The sequence below is a fragment of the Somniosus microcephalus genome, chromosome 5, assembly GCF_052327205.1.
Source record: "Somniosus microcephalus isolate GS21.2 chromosome 5, FLI_Smic_1.0, whole genome shotgun sequence".
NCBI lineage: Eukaryota > Metazoa > Chordata > Chondrichthyes > Squaliformes > Somniosidae > Somniosus > Somniosus microcephalus.
Window position 1 is genome coordinate 155781346 of NC_140991.1, and position 21767 is coordinate 155803112.

Below are 21767 nucleotides of genomic sequence, written 5' to 3' on the forward strand. Positions count from 1 at the left end.
ACCTGGGCTGGAGTGGTTCAGCTATGAAGAGAGACTGGACAGGCTGGGGTTGTTTTCCTTAGAGCAGAGAAGCTGAGGGGGGACCAGATTGAGGTGTACAAAATTATGAGGGGCATAGATAGGGTAGATAGAAAGTAACTTTTCCCCTTAGTAGAGGGGTCAATAACCAGGGGGCATAGTTTCAAGGTAAGGGGCAGGAGGTTTAGGGGGAATTTGAGGAAAAACTTTTTCACCCAGAGGGTGGTTGGAATCTGGAACTCACTGCCTGAAAGGGTGGTAGAGCCAGGAACCCTCACAACATTCAAGAAGCATTTAGATGAGCACTTGAAACGCCATAGCATACAAGGCTATGGACCAAGTGCTGGAAAATGGGATTAGAATAGATAGGGCTTGATGGCCAGCGCGGACACGATGGGCCGAAGGGCCTCTTTCTGTGTTGTATAAATCTATGACTCTATGACTCTATCTTGGAATTGATTAGCCGCCCTTTAAAATTGATGTGCTCATTGTAAAGCTGAAATTACTCAGTACATTAAGTGAGAATTTGTTACTTTTTCTCCGTTTGTTTAATGACCAGGAATACAGAACTTTACTATGTGAAGTTTCAGCAAAACTGGGTGCATAACTGAATGGTCGATCATCACACACCTACAAGAGTGATTACATTTCAAAAGTACTTCATTGGCTGTAAAGTGCTTTGGGACATCCTGAGTTCGTGAAAGAGTCCCTTAATAAGTTGCTAATTATGCTCATAATCAGTTTAAAACTGTTACACTGACTAATGCTGCTGTGTATTCTGCACACATTTAATGCTTTTTGTTCTGATTGTACTTCCATACTGCTACTCGAACCAATGTATCCAAGAGGCCCTGCATTAATTCATTTTTATACATTAGAAAATTTGTTGAAATAATTATTTGTGGGAGCGCTCATAGCTCTCCTTTGTATGGCTTAGCCCGCTGTATGGCCAGTTGCAAGATCAATATGTACTGATGAATAGAACATGACCAGTAATTTTTGAAAATTGTTTTCGGTTTCATCCACACATGCTTCTGAAGTTAAATTCAGGTTTGAAATACAATTAAAATTAAATTTTCAATCCGAAATAAATGTATTTTTTCAAATATGTTTTATGTACCCAAAATGACTGTAACACAAGGCTTCACTTTATAATTCAGGTTCTAAAGTTGTTATATTTCCCAGTAATGATTCCTTTTGCTATAGTTTCTAGAATGGCACTTGTTATTGTGGTGTATGTGCCTTTAAGAGCCCCCTGTGTACTGTAATGCCGGTAATGGCCACTCGGGCTATATAAGCCTGTATATTGTCTTGTATCTGTTAGTTCACCTCCAGACTTTGTTCAGTAAACACCTGTGAAACTTACTCCTGCCTTCCGTGTCTCTATTAACACACGGACACAACAGTGGCAACGAATTGGAAACGGACTTACCTGCAATTCGGCAGCACCTCAAGGACATCGATTCCTCAGACGTCCAAAGTCGAAGAAAAGCAAGGAGAAAAAAAAGCTGTGGTTTCACCAGCTAGCCGAGCTGGTGGCAGGTACTGCAATAATCCTTCCTGGGCGACGGGCTGGGGCTCCATCGGCTGGCTCTGCAGCGAGGCCAAGCAGCGAAGGCGGAGGCAAGCAGAAACAGACGGGGGGGGGGAGCACTCGGGAGACGGCCGGCGCTGCAAAGGAGGTCGGCGTTCGGACCTAGCAGCAGGGAGGGAAAAATCCCAGAGAGTCCGGCGGGAACGAGTCTCCACCTGTAAATAAAAAATTTTTTTTTTTAAACGCGGAAAACAGCGTTGTCAGCAGCAGCAGCGGCGGGAAAGCGCGGGAAGCGCCATTTTTTTCCAGGATGCCTAAGGCTGGCAATATTGATGCTTTTGATAATGATATAGAGGATTGGACCACATATGTGGAAAGAGTGGAGAAATATTGCACAGCGAATGAAATAAAAGATGATAAAAAGGCATCGGTACTTCTAAATCTAATGGGCGCAAGGACATATGGGCTGTTACGAAATTTAATCACTCCAGCCAAACCGATGGACAAGAATTTTAAGGAGATTGTTGATACCCTATACTGCCAATTCGGGACAGGACTGGCAGATTCTCTACGAGACAAATTCGTCTGCGGCCTCATAAGTGAAGGAACACAAAAAAAGCTACTTTCTGAGAAAGATTTGACACTGGACAAGGCTTTCAGTGTGGCTGTATCATACGAAGCAGCAGCAAGAGGAGCTGCAAAGATACAGCAAAAGCCACAGGACTTCGTCACCCATGAAATGACACGGGGTTTCGAATGATGTTATCGCTGCGGCAGATCCACCCATGACCAGAGGGACTGCTGGTTCAAGGACAAAGCATGCAGGCAATGCGGAAAGATGGGACACATTACACGTGTATGCCGATCTGGAAACAAAAAATCCACTGACAGAAAAAAAATCAATAAAGAAAAGTACAGAAAGGTACAAATGATGACAGACAGTAGCTCCGAAGACCAGAAGAGCGATAGCGACTCCGGAAACAAGAGACTAAGCTCTCTCAAATTACATAATGTAATTGCCAAAGAAGAGATTACCGGACCATTTGGGTTACCCTCACGATAGCGGGGTCCCCAGTTAAAATGGAGCTAGATACAGGATCAGCTCTGACCGTCATAAGTAGATGGGATTACGAGCGGCTATTTCCGCATATACCTTTGAAAGACACATCCATTATCTTGAAAACATATACGGGGCAGAAAGTATACCCCAAAGGGAAAATAAAGGTGCCTGTTGTATACAACGGCAAGGAAATACAGAAGTTGTATTTATACGTTCTGCAAGATGGTGGTCCACCGCTGTTGGGACGTGAATGGATCAGGAAGATATGTTTGGACTGGCACCCCATTCAGGCACTGACGGTGACCAGTAAGAAAAAAAATGATGATGACATCATACCTGAACGATTAAAAGACATCTTGGCCAACGCCAAAGAAGTGTTCCAACAGGAACTAGGAACCTTGAAAGGCGTCACCGCCTCAATAAAGGTGGAAGATGCGGCAATTCCCAAGTTTTTTAAGGCAAGGCCGGTGCCATACGCAATTCGTCCAGCAGTCGAGGCAGAGCTGGAGAATTTGGAAAAGACAGGCGTGTTATCCAAGATAGATCGGAGAGAGTGGGCAACACCCATTGTCCCGGTCATGAAGAAAACGTTAAATAATGATAAATCTGAAGAACAGAGAAAAATTCGCATCTGTGGGGACTTCTAGGTGACTGTAAACCCAGTCCTTCACACGGTACAGTATCCTCTTCCGAGGATAGAAGATATTTTCGCCTCACTATCCGGAGGGAACCGTTTCACAAAAATTGACTTGGCACAGGCATATCTACAGATGGAGGTTGAGGAGGCCTCTAAAAAGTATCTCACAATAAACACACACAAAGGCCTGTACCAGTACAATCGACTGGTTTTTGGAATAGCATCAGCTCCAGCTATCTGGCAAAGAGCTATGGAACAAGTCCTGCAAGGGATTCCTGGAACTCAATGCTACCTAGACGACATCCTTGTAACAGGAGAAAATGACAACGAACACCTTGTCAATTTGGAGAAGGTACTCACTAGGCTGAGAGAACGGGGCCTACGAGCAAACCACCCCAAGTGCGAATTTTTCCAGAAACAAATATCATATTGTGGCCACATAATTAATGAAGAAGAGTTGCATAAGTCCCCTGAGAAAATTGAAGCGGTCATAAAAGCACGAGCACCTGAAAATGTCTCACAATTAAGGTCGTTCCTGGGATTGATAAATTACTACCATAAATTTTTACCGAAGTTGTCAACTGTTCTGCACCCTCTTAACGAACTGCTACAAACGGGAGTAATTTGGGAATGGAGCGAGGACTGTAAACGTGCCTTCCATAAATGTAAAGGCTTGATCACGTCCAAGGAAGTTTTGGCTCATTACAACCCATCACTGCCAATCAGACTGGCGTGCGATGCATCCCCTTACGGCGTAGGAGCGGTATTATCACATAGATTCCCTGATGGCTCAGAACGGCCGATAGCTTTTGCGTCACGCTCATTGAACTCAGCTGAGCGTAACTATGCCCAGATCGACAGGGAAGCACTCAGCCTGGTATGGGGAGTGAAGAAATTCAACCATTACCTACACGGACAAAAATTTACCTTGTTGACTGACCATCAACCCCTCATCTCCATATTCAACCCTAAAAAGGGTGTTCCCATTATGACAGCGCAAAGGCTACAGAGGTGGTCCCTTTTCCTAGGGGCACACCAATATGACATAGAATACAAAGGATCAAAATAACATGGGAATGCTGACGGTTTATCGCGCCTACCATTGCCAATGGTAGAAGAGGCACCTACAGTAGACCCAGTGGAGATGTTCCACTCAACCATAGTGGAATGTCTACCAGTAACAAATTCTGCCATTGAAAAGGAACCGAGAAATGACCCGACTCTCTCACGAGTCTACGATTTAACAGTGAAGGGATGGCCAGCACATGGCGAACCACTGTTGCCAGTATTCTCGCAAAGAAGAGAACAGCTCTCAGTGTGCCGAGGAACCTTGATGTTTGGATCCAGAGTGGTGATTCCACCCAAACTCCAGGATAAAGTGCTAAAGGAGCTTCACGAGGGGCATCTGGGTGGAGTGAAAATGAAGAACCTAGCCAGAGCGTTTGTGTGGTGGCCAGGTATCGATGGAGACATCGAAGAAATGACCAAGAGCTACCTAGGATGTCAGAAGGTCCAAAACGCCCCACCACAAGCCCCTCTACATCCATGGGAGTGGCCCTCATCTCCATGGCAAAGGGTACACATCGACTTTGCTGGTCCATTTATGGACTCAATGTTCTTAATCGCAGTTGATGCACACTCCAAGTGGCCGGAGGTAATAAAGATGTCCTCCACCACCACGGTAAAAACCATCACAGTATTAAGGACCATATTTGCCAGGAATGGGCTGCCTGAACAGGTCTGTTCTGATAATGGACTGCAATTTGTCTCCGAAGAATTCAGGAAGTTCTTGAAAAACAATGGGGTTAAGCACTACACGTCCGCCCCATACCATCCCGCCACCAATGGATTGGCTGAAAGGTTTGTCCAGACCTTCAAGAAGGCCATAAAGGCCATGGGTAATGAAGACATAAAACTTCAGCATAAGGTAGATAACTTCTTGTTTGCATACAGGAATGCAACACATGTGGTTACAAACTAAACTCCCGCCATGATGTTCTTCAATAGAAACCTAAGATGCCGGCTGGATTTAATCAAGCCAAACATCAGAAGGGACGTGGAGAACCGGCAATTTCAAGGCATGAATGAAAGGCCAACTAGAACCTTCCAGATAGGTCAACAAGTTTTGGCCCGGGACTACCGTACCAAGAAATGGCAGCCTGGAACTATTTGCACACGACTAGGACCGCTGATGTATACCGTGGACATTGGAGAAAGCATAATAAGGCGCCATGCTGACCAGATCATAGAGTCATCCGAAAAGGGACAACCTACACCACAACTCTATATGCCTAATGATGAAGTAGAGATACCCATAGTATCTACCTCCGATCCGGTGATACTGGAACCAGATGAACCTGACACTGGCATTCAAGCTGAATCAGCCTTGCCAAAAGAACCTACTACACCACCAGAAACTACTACACCACCGAGGCGTTATCCGGACCGAGTCAGGAAGCCTCCAGAAAGACTGACTTATAATTGATTAACTGCAGCAATGTGTAGATTATTGTTCTTGTAACATGTTAATTAATGATTACTTAAAATATTATGTACTGGTTGTCTAAAAGGGGAGGAATTGTGGTGTATGTGCCTTTAAGAGCCCCCTGTGTACTGTAATGCCGGCAATGGCCACTCGGGCTATATAAGCCTGTATATTGTCTTGTATCTGTTAGTTCACCTCCAGACTTTGTTCAGTAAACACATGTGAAACCTACTCCTGCCTTCCGTGTCTCTATTAACACATGGACACAACAGTTATTCTAATCTTACACTGTCACCAATGCCAAATCTAATTGAATAGTCATATTGTGCTATATTGTATATATAATGATGATATTTGTGAATTTATTTTCAGTTTGCATTATAAGAGAGAAAGAGAGAAAGGGAGAAAGAAATTAATTGCATTTATAATAATGCCTTTCATGAACTCAGGATGTCCCAAAGCACTTTACAACCAATGAAGTACTTTTGAAATGTAATCACTCTTGTAATATAGGAAACACGACAGCCAATTTGCATACAGTAAGTTCCGACAAACAGCAATGAGATAAATGACCAGGTATTCTGTTTTAGTGATGTTGGTTGAAGGATAAAGATTATGAGGTGTTTAAAATTACCAAAATTAGTTTCCAATAATTGAGGAGTCTGGAATGAGGAGATGTAGATGTAAAGTTAAATGTAAGAGATTTAGGACAGAGAGCAGAAGAAACTTTTTTATAAAGCAGATTATGAGCCTGGTGTTAATGATTGTAGCAAAGACCATGTCAACATTTAAGAATAGGTCAGATAGATGGTTGAAGAAAAGGGGATTAAAGGGATATGGTAACAGCACAAGTAAATTGGTTAGACTACTGCTTATGAGAACCATAAACATCAACACAACTGGTTGGGCCAAATGGCTTGTTTGTGTGTTGTAATTTCTATGTAATTCCTAGGAGGAATCTTAGAATAGTGGGCAATGGTTAGTGACTGCTTCATTAATACTAATACAAAATGAAGTACACTTCAATATACACTTTGTGTGAACGATTTATAATGATGCCTGTATTTTTCCTGTATTTTTGCCCCATTAAAATTCAGTGCTTTCCACAGTCATATCAATGTCTGATTGCCTGGAAGGAACATTTTATTGGTTGTAATTTCAAACTGTTTCAAAGCTTAAATGGACAGCGGATGTGTTAATAGATTCAACAGTTTTATGACGCTGTGCTGGTGAATTTAACACAAAGCAGCATCTTCTCTCACAGAGGTAACACGTGGGGGCCAGTGAGGGTTTTATACACATAAAATAATAACATCATTTCTCAACACACTGAGCAAACCTGAGAACTTCTTGTTTCAGGTTATTTTCATCATAGCTGTGCATCAGTGTATTAGAAATTCAATATGTAGGATTATTCATCTACTTTAACGTACATGTATTGAATTATTTGCCAAACCCCTTCAGTAGATGCAACTTTTCGCATTAATCCTTCAAAATTGGTTATTCACGTGAGATTGTGCTAATCTGCTAATGTATAAGCTGTATTTTACTATTGAAGTCTGACAATGATGGGGATAATAAGATTCTACAAGTAGTCTCAGCTAGATCGTCAAGACAATAAAAATGGGATTCCTTACAGGACATGGTATTCCATATCAGTGTAATGTAAACCCAATCAACATTTATTTTGTTCATCAAAGTACTACTTGATGAATTGATAAGTTATTCCCATCATGGTTCAAATTAAAATTGGTTTCATCTTTGTGAAATACTTTTTAAAACTAATACATTCTTTCCTGCAACTAACGTTTTACAGCCACCCTGTATATCCTGTTGCTATGCTGTACTTGTCATTGTTGTACCACCAGTATTTCTATAGTAATGTGAACAAAGGCTGTGCAGCTATACTGTCTGTTCATACTACTATGGAGTGGGGATGGCTGAGCTCTGCCCATGTATTGTGTGGTATTGTTGGGCTCCTGTGTGCTGGGTGAATTTTTAACTGACTGACTCAGCTTTTTTCATTTGGTAGAAAATATAGTGGGACCTAAGCTTGCGGAAAAGAAAAGAGATGGGGAACATTGAAGAGAGTTATATTCTTGCCAGTATGTTGATTCAGGAAAAAAGCAGTACAACTGCAGTTTAAGGGGCGCTTTAAATGCTAAGGTGGCTTGAGCAGTCTGTGATGCTGTTCTGGTTGTGATTTTACTGGATATTTGTTCTTTACTTTATGACAAGATTTCCAAAGTTAGCCATTTTTAACTGGCTGTTGGAGTGTGTGAGGTTTCTAGGAAAAACATTCTAGGCGCCTGCTTCATTCACAATTCTTATGGCTTATTGCAATGTGCTCCCAGATCAATGATTTCCATAACTAAGCAAGTTTAACTTGTGTCACATTTTGCCTGTGCCTATTGACCTTGCTGCCAACACCTCATGCGTAGTTGCCACCCCCACCAGCCTTGCTCCCAGTCTTGTTGCAGTCAGTTTCACTAAATAAATCTTCCTGGGCTGCAGTTTAGATTTGGAGTGAGGATTAGTATTGGGGTTAGGCTTAGATTTGACTTCCATTAGAAATCCATTTTGGCACAGAGCCCTCTACAGGGGATCTGGGACCTATGTGAACAGGGCAAGCAACTGTGTATCTCATTAGCCAATCAGATTGAAGAATCCTTACTTAGCAGCGCAGAGTCTGAACCAGGAAATGTCAGTTAGATGTCAAATCACGTACAGAATACAAAATAAAAGAGGGAAAGAAAGATGGGATTAAGAGAAAGAGATAAAAGAGACAGAAAGAAAAAGTTTTTAAAAAGTATTGAATTTTTAGTATTTTTTATAATCTCCAACAATAATTAAAATCTGAAGGAATGAGACTCCACAATTGTAAAAGTTAATTTTCAGTGCTAGAAAGGTTGTTTGGCAATAATTAAGACTTAAGAATTAAGACGCCATAAAAAATTTATTTACACTGGAATGGACAAACCCTAACTTTTTCTAGCGAGGTTAGTGGGTATCTATCACGTAAACACTGCAACTTCACGCCCTTCCATGTGTTTCAATGCGGAGTCTCTCGGCGAGATACTGTTATAGTGAAGTCACTGGAGGAGCAGAGCAACTCGGAGAGCAACTTCCCGATTTCCTTGTTTAACTGTGCACGTGTGGTTGACGGAAGTTGCTGTCCCATTTATACTTTAATAACGGTGAGCACTGTAAGCCTCACTGTTATTTCTACCAGAAAATCCAGGCCATTGTCTTAAGTGAGGGAGAAATCTGTTATGGGGGCCAAAGTATTTTGTAAAACGGGTCTTGATGCCAAGCTGCCAATCTTGCTGATATTGTTGCCTGCAGTCACTGGTTGCAGGGGTGGGATCAAAAGTTGTGGGCAGGGCTAACCTTTACGAGGAGTACATAAGCAGCAGGGTGGTGACTGAGGCTTTTTAAGTTCAACTTTAGCCACTTACCAGAATCGGTGCTTTTATCATGAGTCTTGTTTACCTTTTCCCTCCAGCGACTCCAAGACAAACTGCCCATTACTTTTTCCTCTGCAGCATTATGGGGGGAAAATTCGGTATCAACCATTTTGGGGCGCTAACATCGCCTGGGCGCTAATTCGCGCCTGCAACTGCAAAATTGAGTATTAGCGCCCCAAGAGGGAAGTGGAGCGCTAAATCAAATGCTACACACTTCTCTTAGGGTGCTAATGGCGGCGAGCAATGCGTTACCTTCAGAGCACTAATCAAGATTCGGCGCTGTCAATTAGAAAGTCGTCAGACAGACTGACGCCTTCCAGTTCTTAAAGGGGAGGTTTAATCATGCTGCACAGCCTCTCTCTGATCATTGCTGCTTGTGAACTGGGCCTGCAAGGAGCTGCAAGCCTTCACTCAAAGAAGTAATGGCTGATCAGAGGCCCACAGAGGGTTCAGTGACCACGCTTTGGAGGTTCTGGGCACGGCCGTGGAACGCCGACGGGCAGTGCTCTTTCCAGACACCGGCAGGAGGCCATTGCCACAGGCCTTTAGGAGGATGTGGAGGGAGATCGCCCAGGAGGTGTCGGCCAGAAGTGTGGTCCACAGGAGTCCCACTGTGTGCCGGAAGAAATTCAATGAACTCACTCGGTGGTCAGGGTGAGTACACGCTTCAAAAACCTCTACATGCTACCATCTCAACGTCACTCTGTGCACACACTGTGTAAACTGCCACATCCCCAACACTCAACCACCAACTATGCCGACCTACTAAAAGTCATATTCACATCTCACGCCTTGCATACATTAACAGCTATTCAACTATGGTAGGCACATCTGACAAACACATAGCTGCACACTCACTCACACACTGTCCTTTTTCTTGGAGGCCAAGCTTGCTCACAACAGGAGGGAGCAGGTATGAACGGGAGGATGTGAGGCGGACCTGCACCCCCTTACAGACCTGGAGGAGCAAGTGGGCCGCATCATTGCCGCCCATGTCATGGGCGCTGTGGCCGTCGGAGACGTCGACCCCCTTGGGGACAACAACGGTATGTTCATCACCTCTCCCTCTTCTCTCATACCACTTCCCCCTCACACCACAAGCCTTTCCCACTTTCCATCTAAGTACACTGTCTTCATTCCTTGCTCCCTTCCTGTCCCCCTCCCCTGACCTTAACCCCACTCTTGTACTTTTATGCTTTCAGATAATCAGCCACCAGCTGACCAGCCTGTCCCTCAGCCTCCCAGTGGCAACGACACGGGAGAGGAGGAGGAAGAACAAGCCAGAGCCTCACTGCCTGTGTCTCCTGAGGGTGAGAGGTCCGACAATGGGGCGACACGGTCGCTGGAGGGGAGCCTAGTAGATGGGTCTGATGTGGGTGAAGCTCCGGGACCCAACGGGCTGCAGGAATGCCATGGGGAAAGGGAAGCTCGGGGGCCATCTCCCCGGAGGGCGAGTTCGTGCGCGAGTTCTGCTGCACAGGACTCCGATGAGGACACCGATGTGGAGGCGTTGACCAGACGGGCGATGGGCATGCACACCGAGCTCATGGGTGCAATGGCAAGGGTGCCCGAGAGCATGGATGCCTTGGCAAGGAGCGTGGAGTATTCCACCTCCAGCATTGCACTCAGCTCTGCTCACACCATCAAGCCCATCCATGGCAGTTTGCCAAGGGTGGTCGACTCGCAGAGAGACCATCGGGGCCCAGACCTCAGGCAACGTGTCATGGGTGAGGTGGCAGCAGCTATTGCAGCACAGACCAAAGTAACGCAAATGGGAGTTTAGAAGAATTGAGAGGTGATATCATTGAAACGTATAAAATTCTTACAGGGCTCGACAGGGTAGATACAAGGACGATGTTTCCCCTGGCTGGGGAGTCTAGAACCAGGGGTTACGGTCTCCGAATAAGGGGTCAGCCATTTAGGACTGAGATGAGAAATTTTTTCACTCAAAGGGTGGTGAATCTTTGGAATTCTCTACCCCAGAGGGCTGTGGAGGCTCAGTCATTGAGTATATTCAAGATAGAGATCGATAGATTTTTGAATATTAAGGGAATCAAGGGATATGGGGATAATGCAGGAAATGGAAATGAGGTAGAAGATCAGCCATGATCTTATTGAATGGCGAAGCAGGCTCGAAGGGCCAAATGGCCTACTTCTGCTCTTATTTCTTAATGGCTTAGTGCTGTAATGGAGTCACTGGTTGCTGGCATCCAATGTCAGAATGCCCTTATGCAGTCTTAGATTGATGCCACGCAAGCGCTGACTGCTGCCATCATTGCTGGGTCGCCCACTGTCCACCAGGGATCTGACGGTGCCTGAGCAGGCCAGCAATCTGTGCTTGAGCAGATTGCTCCAGATGCTGAGGTTCTGCCCCAGGAGAGTGGCAGTGTGTCGGTCGAGCAGGAAGGTGCTGTCCTCTCTCAGGTTGACAGCATTCCTGCTCCCACTACTGCCACTCCGCCATTGCACTTGTCGCAGCCTGTAACCCAGCCATCCCGGACTGCTGCCACCCATGTTGAGTTGGTGCAGTCTGCAGCCAGGCCTTCTAGGCCCAGAGCTAGTCGAGGGCCTCCTGCAAGGCCATCTGCAATCTCTGGCTCCCAGACTCAGCAACCTTCCACCAGCATTGCTGCAGCCACTGGGGCCACATTATGGAGGAGCAGTAGGGTTGGGAGGAGGGAACCCAAAAGGGGAGGGAAATCATTGAAGAAGGGTGAGTAAAGAATACTTTAGTAGCAAATGGGGGTAGTGTGTTTTAATAAATTGATGTGTTTGTAAATATATTGCTGTGTTTGTGAACAAATAGTTATTATGCTTGTAAATGAATATTTGTGTTTGGTAACAAATAGTTCAGTTTGATAAGAAAGAGTTGTGTTTGTTGATAAATGGTTGTGTTTGTTTATGAATAAGAGTTGTGTTCGATAATAAATTGTTAATTTGATGTTGCACATTTTGTGATGTTTCTCATTTGACCTTTGCCCGGTGATAGGGGCTGTGAGCTGGCTGTAATGATGTGGTTGTACTGTGCAAACCCCATGTGCTATCTCATTGATTGGAAGCACTTTCTAATGAGGTGTTCACACACGGTCCTTGCAGAAGCAACATTGAGTGCCTCCCTCCTCCGTTGCTGCTGCTCCTCCTCTTCATCCTCCTCCTCTGCCTCCTCCTTTCCCTCTTCCTCCTCCTGAGGTGGACCTCTCATACCTGGTGGCAATGGCTGGGCCCTCAGAATGGCCAGGTTGTGCAGCATGCAGCACACAATGATGAAAAGGGAGACTCAATCAGGGGAGTACTGCAGGGCTCCTCCAGAGCGGTCAAGACAGTGGAACCATTGCTTTAGCATCCTGATAGTCTGTTCGAGCGGGTTCCTGGTGGCGCTAAGGCTGTCATTGTATGCGTGCTGAGCAGGAGCGTTCGGGTTGCAGAGGGGTGTCATCAGCCAGCTGATGAGTGGATAACCCTTGTATCCGAGCAGCCAGCCGTGAGTTCCATGTGGTGGGTGGAACAGTGCTGGAACTCCGGTCTCACACGGGATGAATGCATCGTGGCTGCTGGCAGGATAGTGGGCATTGACAGCGATAATGAGCTGTCTGTGGTCGCACGGCAACTGAACGTTCAGAGAGTGGTAGCCTTTGCGGCTACGGAACACCTCTGCATTGTGATGAGGTGCCCGGAATGCAACGTGGGTGCAGTCAATGGCGCCCTAAACTAGGGGGAAGCCCACTATCCTTGCAAAGCCACATGAGCGTTCATCCTGCTTCTCTCTGGTCATGGGGAATGAGAAGTACTCCCTTCTTCTTCTGTAGAGAGCATCTGTTACCTCCCAGATGCAGCAATAGACTGCGAACCGGGAGATGTTCACAATATCCCCTGTTGAAGCCTGGAAGGAGCCACTGGCGTAGAAATTGAGAGCGACTGACCTTAACTGCCACTGAGAGAGATGTCCTGGTCCTGAGCTGAGGCTGGAGCTCTGGCTGCAGGAGGTGGCAGAGCTCTGTGACCACCTCCTTGCTGAAGCGGAGCCTTCTAAGGCACCCCACTAGTTACATTTTGCCAACCTGAAAATGACCCATTTTTCCCAACTCTCTGTTTTCTGTTAGTTAGCCAATTCTCTATCCATGCTAATATATTACCCCCAACCCCGTGAGCTCTTATCTTGTGCAGTAACCTTTCATGCGGCACCTTATCGAATGCCTTCTGGAAATCCAAATGCACTGGTTCCCCTTTATCCACCCTGCTCGTTACATCCTCAAAGAACTCCAGTAAATTTGTCAAACACCTGGGTGTCCTTGTGAATCACTGAAAGTTAACATGCTGGTACAGCAAGCCAATTAGGAAAGCAAATGGTATGTTGGCCTTTATTACAAGGCGATTTGAGTATAAGAGTAAAGATGTCTTACTGCAATTATATAGGGCCCTGGTGAGACCACATCTGGAGTATTGTGTACAGTTTTGGTCTCCTTACCTAAGGAAGGATATACTTGCCATAGAGGGAGTGCAACGAAGGTTCACCAGACTGGTTCCTGGGATGGGGATTGTCCTATGAGGTGAGATTGAGAAGACTAGGCCTATATTCTCTAGAGTTTAGAAGAATGAGAGGTGATCTCATTGAAACATAGGGTAGATGCAGGGAGGATGTTTCCCCTGGCTGGGGAGTCTAGATCCAGGGGTTACAGTCTCAGAATAAAGGGGTTGGCCATTTTGGACTGAGATGAGGAGACATTTCTTTACTCAGAGGGTAGTGAATCTTTGGAATTCTCTACCCCAGAGAGCTGTGGAGGCTCAGTCGTTGAGTATAATCAAGACAGAGATCGATAGAGTTTTGAATATTAGGGGAATCAAGGGGTATGGGGATAGTGCAGGAAAGTGGAGATGAGGTAGAAGATCAGCCATGATCTTTTTGTTTATTTGCTTATGGGATCTGGGCGTCGCTGGCAATGCCAGCATTTATTGCCCATCCCTAGTTGCCCTTGAGAAGGTGGTGGTGAGCTGCCTTCTTGAACCGCTGCAGTCCATGTGGTGAAGGTACCCCCACAGTGCTGTTAGGTAGGGAGTTGCAGGATGTTGACCCAGCGACGATGAAGGATCGGCGATATACTTTTAAGTCAGGATGGTGTGTGACTTTGAGGGGAACTTGGAGGTGGCGGTGTTCCCATGCGCCTGCTGCCCTTGTCCTTCTAGCAGGAAGAGGTCATGAGTTTGGGAGGTGCCGTCGAAGAAGCCTTGGCGAGTTACTGCAGTGCATCTTATAGATGGTACACACTGCAGCCACGGTACGCCGGTGGTGGAGGGAGTGAATGTTTAAGGCGGTGGATGGGGTGCCAATCAAGCGGGCTGTTTTGTCCTGGATGGTGTCGAGCTTCTTGAGTGTTGTTGGAGCTGCACTTATCCAGGCAAGTGGAGAGTATTCCGTCACACTCCTTACTTTGCCTTGTAGATGGTGGAAAGGTTTTGGGGAGTCAGGAGGTGAGACACTCGCCGCAGAATACCCAGCCTCTGACCTGCTCTTGTTGCCACAGTATTTATGTGGCTGGTCCAGTTAAGTTTCTGGTCAATGGTGACCCCCAGGATGTTGATGGTGGGGGATTTGGCAATGGTAATGCCATTGAATGTCAAGGGGAGGTGGTTAGACGCTCGCTTGTTGAATGGCAGAGCAGGCTCAAAGGGCCGAATGGCCTATTCCTGCTCTTATCTTTGTTGATTTAACTTCCTATTAAGGATGAGTTTTTTTTAAACAGGACTAAAATGCAAAATCATACATTATTGGTTTCACAGCAGTAATTACCGTGCATTTATTATCCAAATAGTTTGAGAATCTCCAGAGCAGCCAATCCTGCTGGTAGAATGTAAACACTTGCTACTTTTGCCTTTTTTTACAGCCAACTAATATTTTGTATAGACCATGTACCAGCAGATAACAATCCACTCAGTTTGTCTCAGTTTCAATGGACAAATGGCTGCTTTTCTCCCTACAATCCAGTGTGAAATGTTCTGGGAATTAGTACTGCTAGTATTTAAGCACTTGGTCATAAAAAGAACTCCATCTCACCCACACTCTCAGCACCATAAATACAAGGACTCAGTAAATAGTTTCAAGAGGTGTGACCTTCTGTAGCACCACTGATGTAAAATAGTAACAACAAACTTTACAGAATGTTGAAGCTGTATTAAAATGTGCAAGTGATTTTAATTCATCAAGTCTAGGATGTGGTAACATAAACCACTGCCAAGTCCCTTCAGCGTATTTTCAGAAACCATAGATAGATCTATTTGTAAATCATTAATAATGTTGTAATAAAATCACATTGGACAAAAATGTTATAACCAATAATCATATGTTTTCTTTTAACTTTCTAATTGTGTTTATTTGTTTTACCGTTTAACATCCATTACTTATTTTGCTGTTTTGCCGAGATACAAATCGTGGAGACACAAGCACACCTGAAGCATTCGGGTTTTCTTCCAACTTACGCATTGTTCAGCAAAGTGCGATTCTTTCAGGACAACGGGTTAGTTGTAAAGTTTTTATGTGTAAAAAAAATCATTAAGTATTGGGTTAAAACCTGAATTACCGAACTCTAGAAATCTTTGCGTCCACAAGTGCTTGGCACTGCTCCTGCATTATTCATCGAGCTCCCTCTTCCTCGGCAGTTTCCCCAAACCGACTTGGAGTCACTGCAAACAACCAATCGGAGTGTGTGGGAGACTGCGGGGGGTGGCAGAAGCTGGCCTGAACCTGCGCGGGAGTAGCCAGAGGCACTCGGTGAACTTTCAGCTCACATCAGGTGCCAAGCAGCCAAAACAAAATGAATGTCCAGACGACACGGTTCGGTGCGGTTTCGTTCACTTTGCAATGTTTGGTCCTGCTGCTGCTGCTGGGGCTTTGCGAAGCTCGCTCGAAAGCATCACGTGGAGTAGTTGTTCCTTTTGTTTTCGATCCCAAAGCGAAGTGCGATCCTCCCTGTCAACATGTGGGGTTGTGTATCAGGAACAACACCTGCTTCTGTTCCAAAGGATACGAGGGCGATCTCTGCCAGTATGGTAAATACACACTCGATTTTACACAACGCTGTACTTAAGAATTACAGGAAAAGCGCGGGTCAATTTCAGATCAATTTCACAGTTTACTTTTAATTCGATACTTCTCGCCACCTATTCCTTTTTGGGAGGTAGAATCGTCAATATAGGAAGGAACTTTAAAAATTAAAAGTAAAAATCTCAAACTTATTGGAGACGATATTGTAATTGGACGTTAAAGAGATCAAGTAATCATGTTTCCGACAAAACTTTTGGGTTCAGCATCAATAAAAGACAGACCTAACATATAGATCTCTAAACCCTTGTGTTGGCACGACCCGCTTCACAGGGAGGGCTTTGTGCGGATAAACCAAGTTCCGGTGGTCGGTCAGACAATTTCATTTTGTGCGAATGAAGGAAGAGTCAGTAAAAAAAGTTGGAGTCGGAGTTAAGCGACGATCGATAAAACTGATACGTTCACGCCAGGATGGTAGCTTGGTGCTTTATGGACTGGATATTATTCTAAAACCAGCCATACATGTATAGGAAATTGTCAGACACGTTTTTCCCCATAACTGAGAACATTTTCATTGCAAAGCTGAAGAAGCTTGTGTTCGGAAGCTTGAATACAGCTCCTTTTTGATTCTTATTTTTTACCCGCCTAAAAACTGTGTAAAATATTTTGCACTGATATGGTGTCCTGGCCAATATTTATCCCTCAATCAACATAGCAAAAACAGATTATCCTGTTTGTGGAATCTTGCTCTGCCCAAATTGGCTGCCGTATTTTCTACATTGCAACAGTGACTACGCTCCAAAAATACTTCATTGGCTGTAAAGCGCTTTGGGACGCCCTGAGGTCGTGAAAGGTGCTATATAAATCCAAGTCTTTCTTTGATAACCGAATGGCTTTTAAATGTCGCATTCTGCTTACTATGCCCGTACTTAGAGGGAAACACACACTCACACCTAATTCAATGTGATTCTAGTAACTTGTTATCCGAAGTGCAAGAACGGCGGAGAGTGTATCCGCCCTGGGAAGTGCCGATGTCCACCTGGATTTGGAGGAAGATATTGCCACAAAGGTACATGTAGTATTAGAAAGAAATTCAACTCATTATTACAAAGAGAAACTGTAAACCGGCTAGTTTTGTTGTTAGTCATTTCTTAATTTGTTTACAGGACACAGCCCTTCACGCACATTACAAATTAGCTTCGTTGTTTGTAAAGTACTCTGAATAATTCGCGCGGAGTTATTTTGTAAACAGCAGATTTCTTTGGGGTTGCTCAATGCTGCTTGCCTGTATCTAGTTTGTCGGAGGATTCCCGTCTTTGAAATTCGAAGATCTCGAATCAGACTTTATTAATGACTAAGCCACAATTTTGACCAAATCATTGGCCACAAAAGCTTGTCTGAAGTTTGGACAGCAATTTACGAAGTTAGACTTTTGTAAATTTGCAAGATATCTGCCTGTGATTATGATGAAACCTGGGCCATAATTGGGGTTAACAGAAGAATTTGCCAGCTGCTGGTTCTTGAAGGGTATCTTCGTGAACCAAAAAGTAACCATTCCTGTTCTACTCTTAACTGTTTCCCTAATTTACCTGCTCCGATTCTTATGCTCCTAGCGCGGAGTTAAAACGAAAATAATTTGAATGCTTCGGCCAGTACGCTTGCTGGCCCGCTGCAGATGTTTGGAGTTGAATGCACTTTCCCCCTACTTCATTTTGGTTTAAATTTTGCAATCTGGGAGCAGACCCCGCTCGGAGCCGGTCTGGAATTCTACTCATTTGTTACAGGTTGGATGAAATCTACAGTGGCCCTGGGCTACCGCTTGCCATGGATTTCATCAGAGCCAACCAGCAATAACCCGTTCAACTCATTTATATACTTGTAAACCGGAGTTCTATTTTCAGCAGATTGAACAATCAGTTCCACCAGTGTCGTCTTAACTACCAGTACCTAAAGGGCATTTAGTGGCCTGGCAAAAAAAGCCATCAATTGGTCCAGGCAGCGGGCGGTCGAGGGGGTCATCCAGCCAGATTGCCTCCCTCTCTTCCGTGGCCATGTTCGCGCCCGGGTGGCCCTGGAGATGGAGCACGCGGTGTCCGCCGGCGCGCTCGAGCATTTCCGTGACCGGTGGGCGCCGCGGGGACTGGAGTGCATAATTGGTCTGGACAACCAAATTTTAATTTGATTTGCTAAGGTTTATTTGAAGTTCTTTTAGTGGTTGATTTACAGTTTATTTGTTTAATTTATTTGGTTCTACCAAAAGAGAAGGGCATTTAGTAAAACATTTCCTCAATGCTACTCATCGTCATCCATGTACACAAGTGGAAGTTTTCTCTTTATTAATCTTTCAAAGTTAGGCCAGTTAATTATTCACCAGCTATTGTTTGCTGAATCTTCCTGTTCTAAATAATACTTTGCAGGGAATCAAATCACAGCGATACCAATGTCACCATGAACTATCCATCAATAATCGCATGTTGTTCAATTCAAAGAGCGATTTCCAGTTCCACTTTCAGTGCATCACAAGACGGTTATGGATGAGAGAAGTCAATTGGTCAACTACAAAGTGCAAAAACTATAGGGCAGTAATAGTAGGCCTCTTTTGTTGAACCAATTTAACTGTAACTTAAAAGAATTTTAAATAAAACTTATCAAATTAAATTAAAATTACATTGGCCGGGGAGATGATGCACTCCAGTCCCCGCGGTGCCCACCGGCCTCGGAAGGCCTCGAGCGTGCCAGCGAACACCGCATGCTCCATCTCCAGGGCCACCCGGGCGCGAACATAGCCGCGGAAGAGAGGCAGGCAAGCGGGCCGAACGACCCCCCGACTGCCCGCTGCCTGGACTTGTTAATGGGCAGTAATAGTAGGGGATTTCAACTACCCCAACATTAACTGGGATAAAATTAGTGTGAAGGGTATAGAAGGTGCGGAATTCCTAAAATGCATCCAGGAGAACTTTTTTAGCCAGTATGTAGCAAGCCCAACAAGGGAGGGGGCAGTTCCAGACTTAGTTTTAGGGAATGAAGCTGGACAGGTAGAAGGCCTATCAGTGGGGGAGCATTTTGGTGCTAGTGACCATAATTCTGTTAGATTTAAGATAGTTATGGAAAAGGACAAGGACAGATTAAGAATAAAAATTCTAAATTGGGGAAAAGCAGATTTTGCTAAGCTCAGAGGGGATTTAGCCATAGTGGACTGGAAACAGCTACTTGAAGGTAAATCAATGTCAGAACAGTGGGAGGCATTCAAGGAGGAGATCCAAAAGGTTCAGACCAAACATGTGCCCGTAAAGAAAAAAGGTGGGACTAACAAATCTAGAGCCCCCGGATGTCTCGAGACATACTGGGTAGGATAAAGAAAAAAAGGGAGGCGTATGACAGATACCGAGGGCTAAATACTCCAGAATCTTTAGAGGAGTACAGAAAGTGCAGGGGTGCAATTAAAAATGACATTAGGAAAGCAAAGAGAGAGCATGAAAAATTCTTAGCAAGTAAAATCAAGGAAAACCCAAAGATGTTTTATAAATATATTAAGAGTAAGAGGATAACTAAAGAAAGGATAGGGCCTATTAGAGATCATGCGGGTAATCTGTGTGTGGAGGCGGGAGACGTCGGTGGGGTTCTTAATGAATACTTTGTGCCTGTTTTCACAAAGGAGAGGGGCGAAGCAGACATTGCTATTGGGGGGGAGGAGTGTGAAATATTAAATGAAATAAACATAGTGAGAGAGGAATAACAACAGAAAACGCTGGAAAAACTCAGCAGGCCAGGCAACTTCTGTGGAGAGAGAAACAGAGTTAACGTTTCAGGTCGAAACCCTTCTTCAGTGAGAGGAAGTATTAAGGAGTTTAGCAGCTTTAAAAGTGGATAATTCCCGAGGCCCGGATGAAATGTATCCCAGGCTGTTAAGCGAAGCAAAAGAAGAAATAGCAGAGGCCCTGACCATTATATTTCAATCCTCTCTGGCTTCAGGTGTGGCGCCGGAGAACTGGAGGACTGCTAATGTGGTACCCTTGTTTAAAAAGGGAGAAAAAGATAGACCGAGTAATTACAGGCCAGTCAGCTTAACCTCGGTGGTGGGAAAATCATTGGAAAGAATTCTGAAGGACAGGGTAAATCTTCATTTAGAAAGACACGGATTAATCAAGGATAGTCAGCATGGATTTGTTAAGGGAAGGTCGTATCTGACAAACTTGATTGAATTTTTTGAGGAGGTAACAAGGAGGGTAGATGAGGGTAGTGTGTTTGATGTAGTGTATGTGGACTTTAGCAAGGCTTTTGACAAGGTTCCACATGGCAGACTGGTCACATAGAAACATAGAAGATAGGAGCAGGAGTAGGCCATTCGACCCCTCGAGCCTGCTCTGCCATTCAATGCGATCATGGCTGATCATCCAAATTCAGTACCCTGTCCCTGCTTTCTCCCCATATCCCTTGATCCCTTTAACCTTAAGAAATATATCCAACTTCTTCTTGAATATATTTAATGAATTGGCCTCTACTGCCTTCTGTGGTAGAGAATTCCACAGGTTCACCACTCTCTGGGTGAAGAAATTCCCTCTCATTTCTGTCCTAAATGGCTTACCCCTTATCCTTAGACTGTGACCCCTGGTTCTGGACTCCCCGACCATCGGGGACATCCTTCCTGCATCTAGTCTGTCCAGTCCTGTCAGAATTTTATAAGTTTCAATGAGATCCCCTCTCATTCTTCTAAACTCCAGCGATTGTAAGCCCAATCGACACAATCTCTCCTCATACGTCATTCCTGCCATCCCAGGTATCAGCCTGGTGAATATTTGCTGAACTCCCTCCATGGCAAGAACATCCTTCCTCAGATAAGGTGACCAAAACGGCACACAATACTCAAGATGTGGTCTCACCAAGGCCCTGTACAACTGCAGCAAGACATCCTCGTTCCTGTACTCAAACCCTCTTGCTACGAAGGCCAACATACCATTTGCCTTCTTAACCGCCTGCTGCACCTGCATGCTTACCTTCAGTGACTGGTGCACAAGGACACCCAGGTCTCGTTGCACTTCCCCTTCTCCCAATCTATTGCCATTCAGATAATAATCTGCCTTCCTGTTTTTGACACCAAAGTGGATAACCTCGCATTTATCCACATTATATTGCATCTACCATGCTTCTGTCCAATCACCCAACCTGTCCAAATCATACTGGAGTTTCTCGGCATCCTCTTCACAGCACACACACCCACCCAGCTTTGTGTCATCTGCAAACTTGGAGATATTACCTCTAGTTCCCTTCTCTAGATCATTAATGTATATTGTGAATAGCTGGGGTCCAAGGACCGATCCCTGCGGTACCCCACTAGTCACTGCCCGCCACTCGGAAAAGACCCGTTTATTCCAACTCTTTGCTTTCTGTCTGCCAACCAGTTCTCGATCCAAGTCAATACCTTGCCCCCAATCCCATGTGCCTTAACTTTACACGCTAATCTCTTATGCGGGACCTTATCGAAGGCCTTTTGAAAGTCCAAATACACCACATCCACTGGTTCTCCCTTATCTAT

General features: G+C 44.8%; 1 protein-coding gene across 1 annotated transcript in view; it reads left to right on the forward strand.

Annotated features, from left to right (window-relative positions):
* The first annotated feature begins 15916 nt into the window (after positions 1-15916).
* seraf (Schwann cell-specific EGF-like repeat autocrine factor) overlaps positions 15917-21767 on the forward strand; it is an 81483-nt gene continuing 75632 nt past the window's right edge. The window contains exons 1-2 of the mRNA XM_085987135.1: positions 15917-16242; positions 17208-17303. Coding sequence (XP_085843261.1) covers positions 16008-16242; positions 17208-17303 — 331 coding nt within the window. The 5' untranslated portion in view covers positions 15917-16007. The remainder of the gene's footprint in view (positions 16243-17207; positions 17304-21767) is intronic.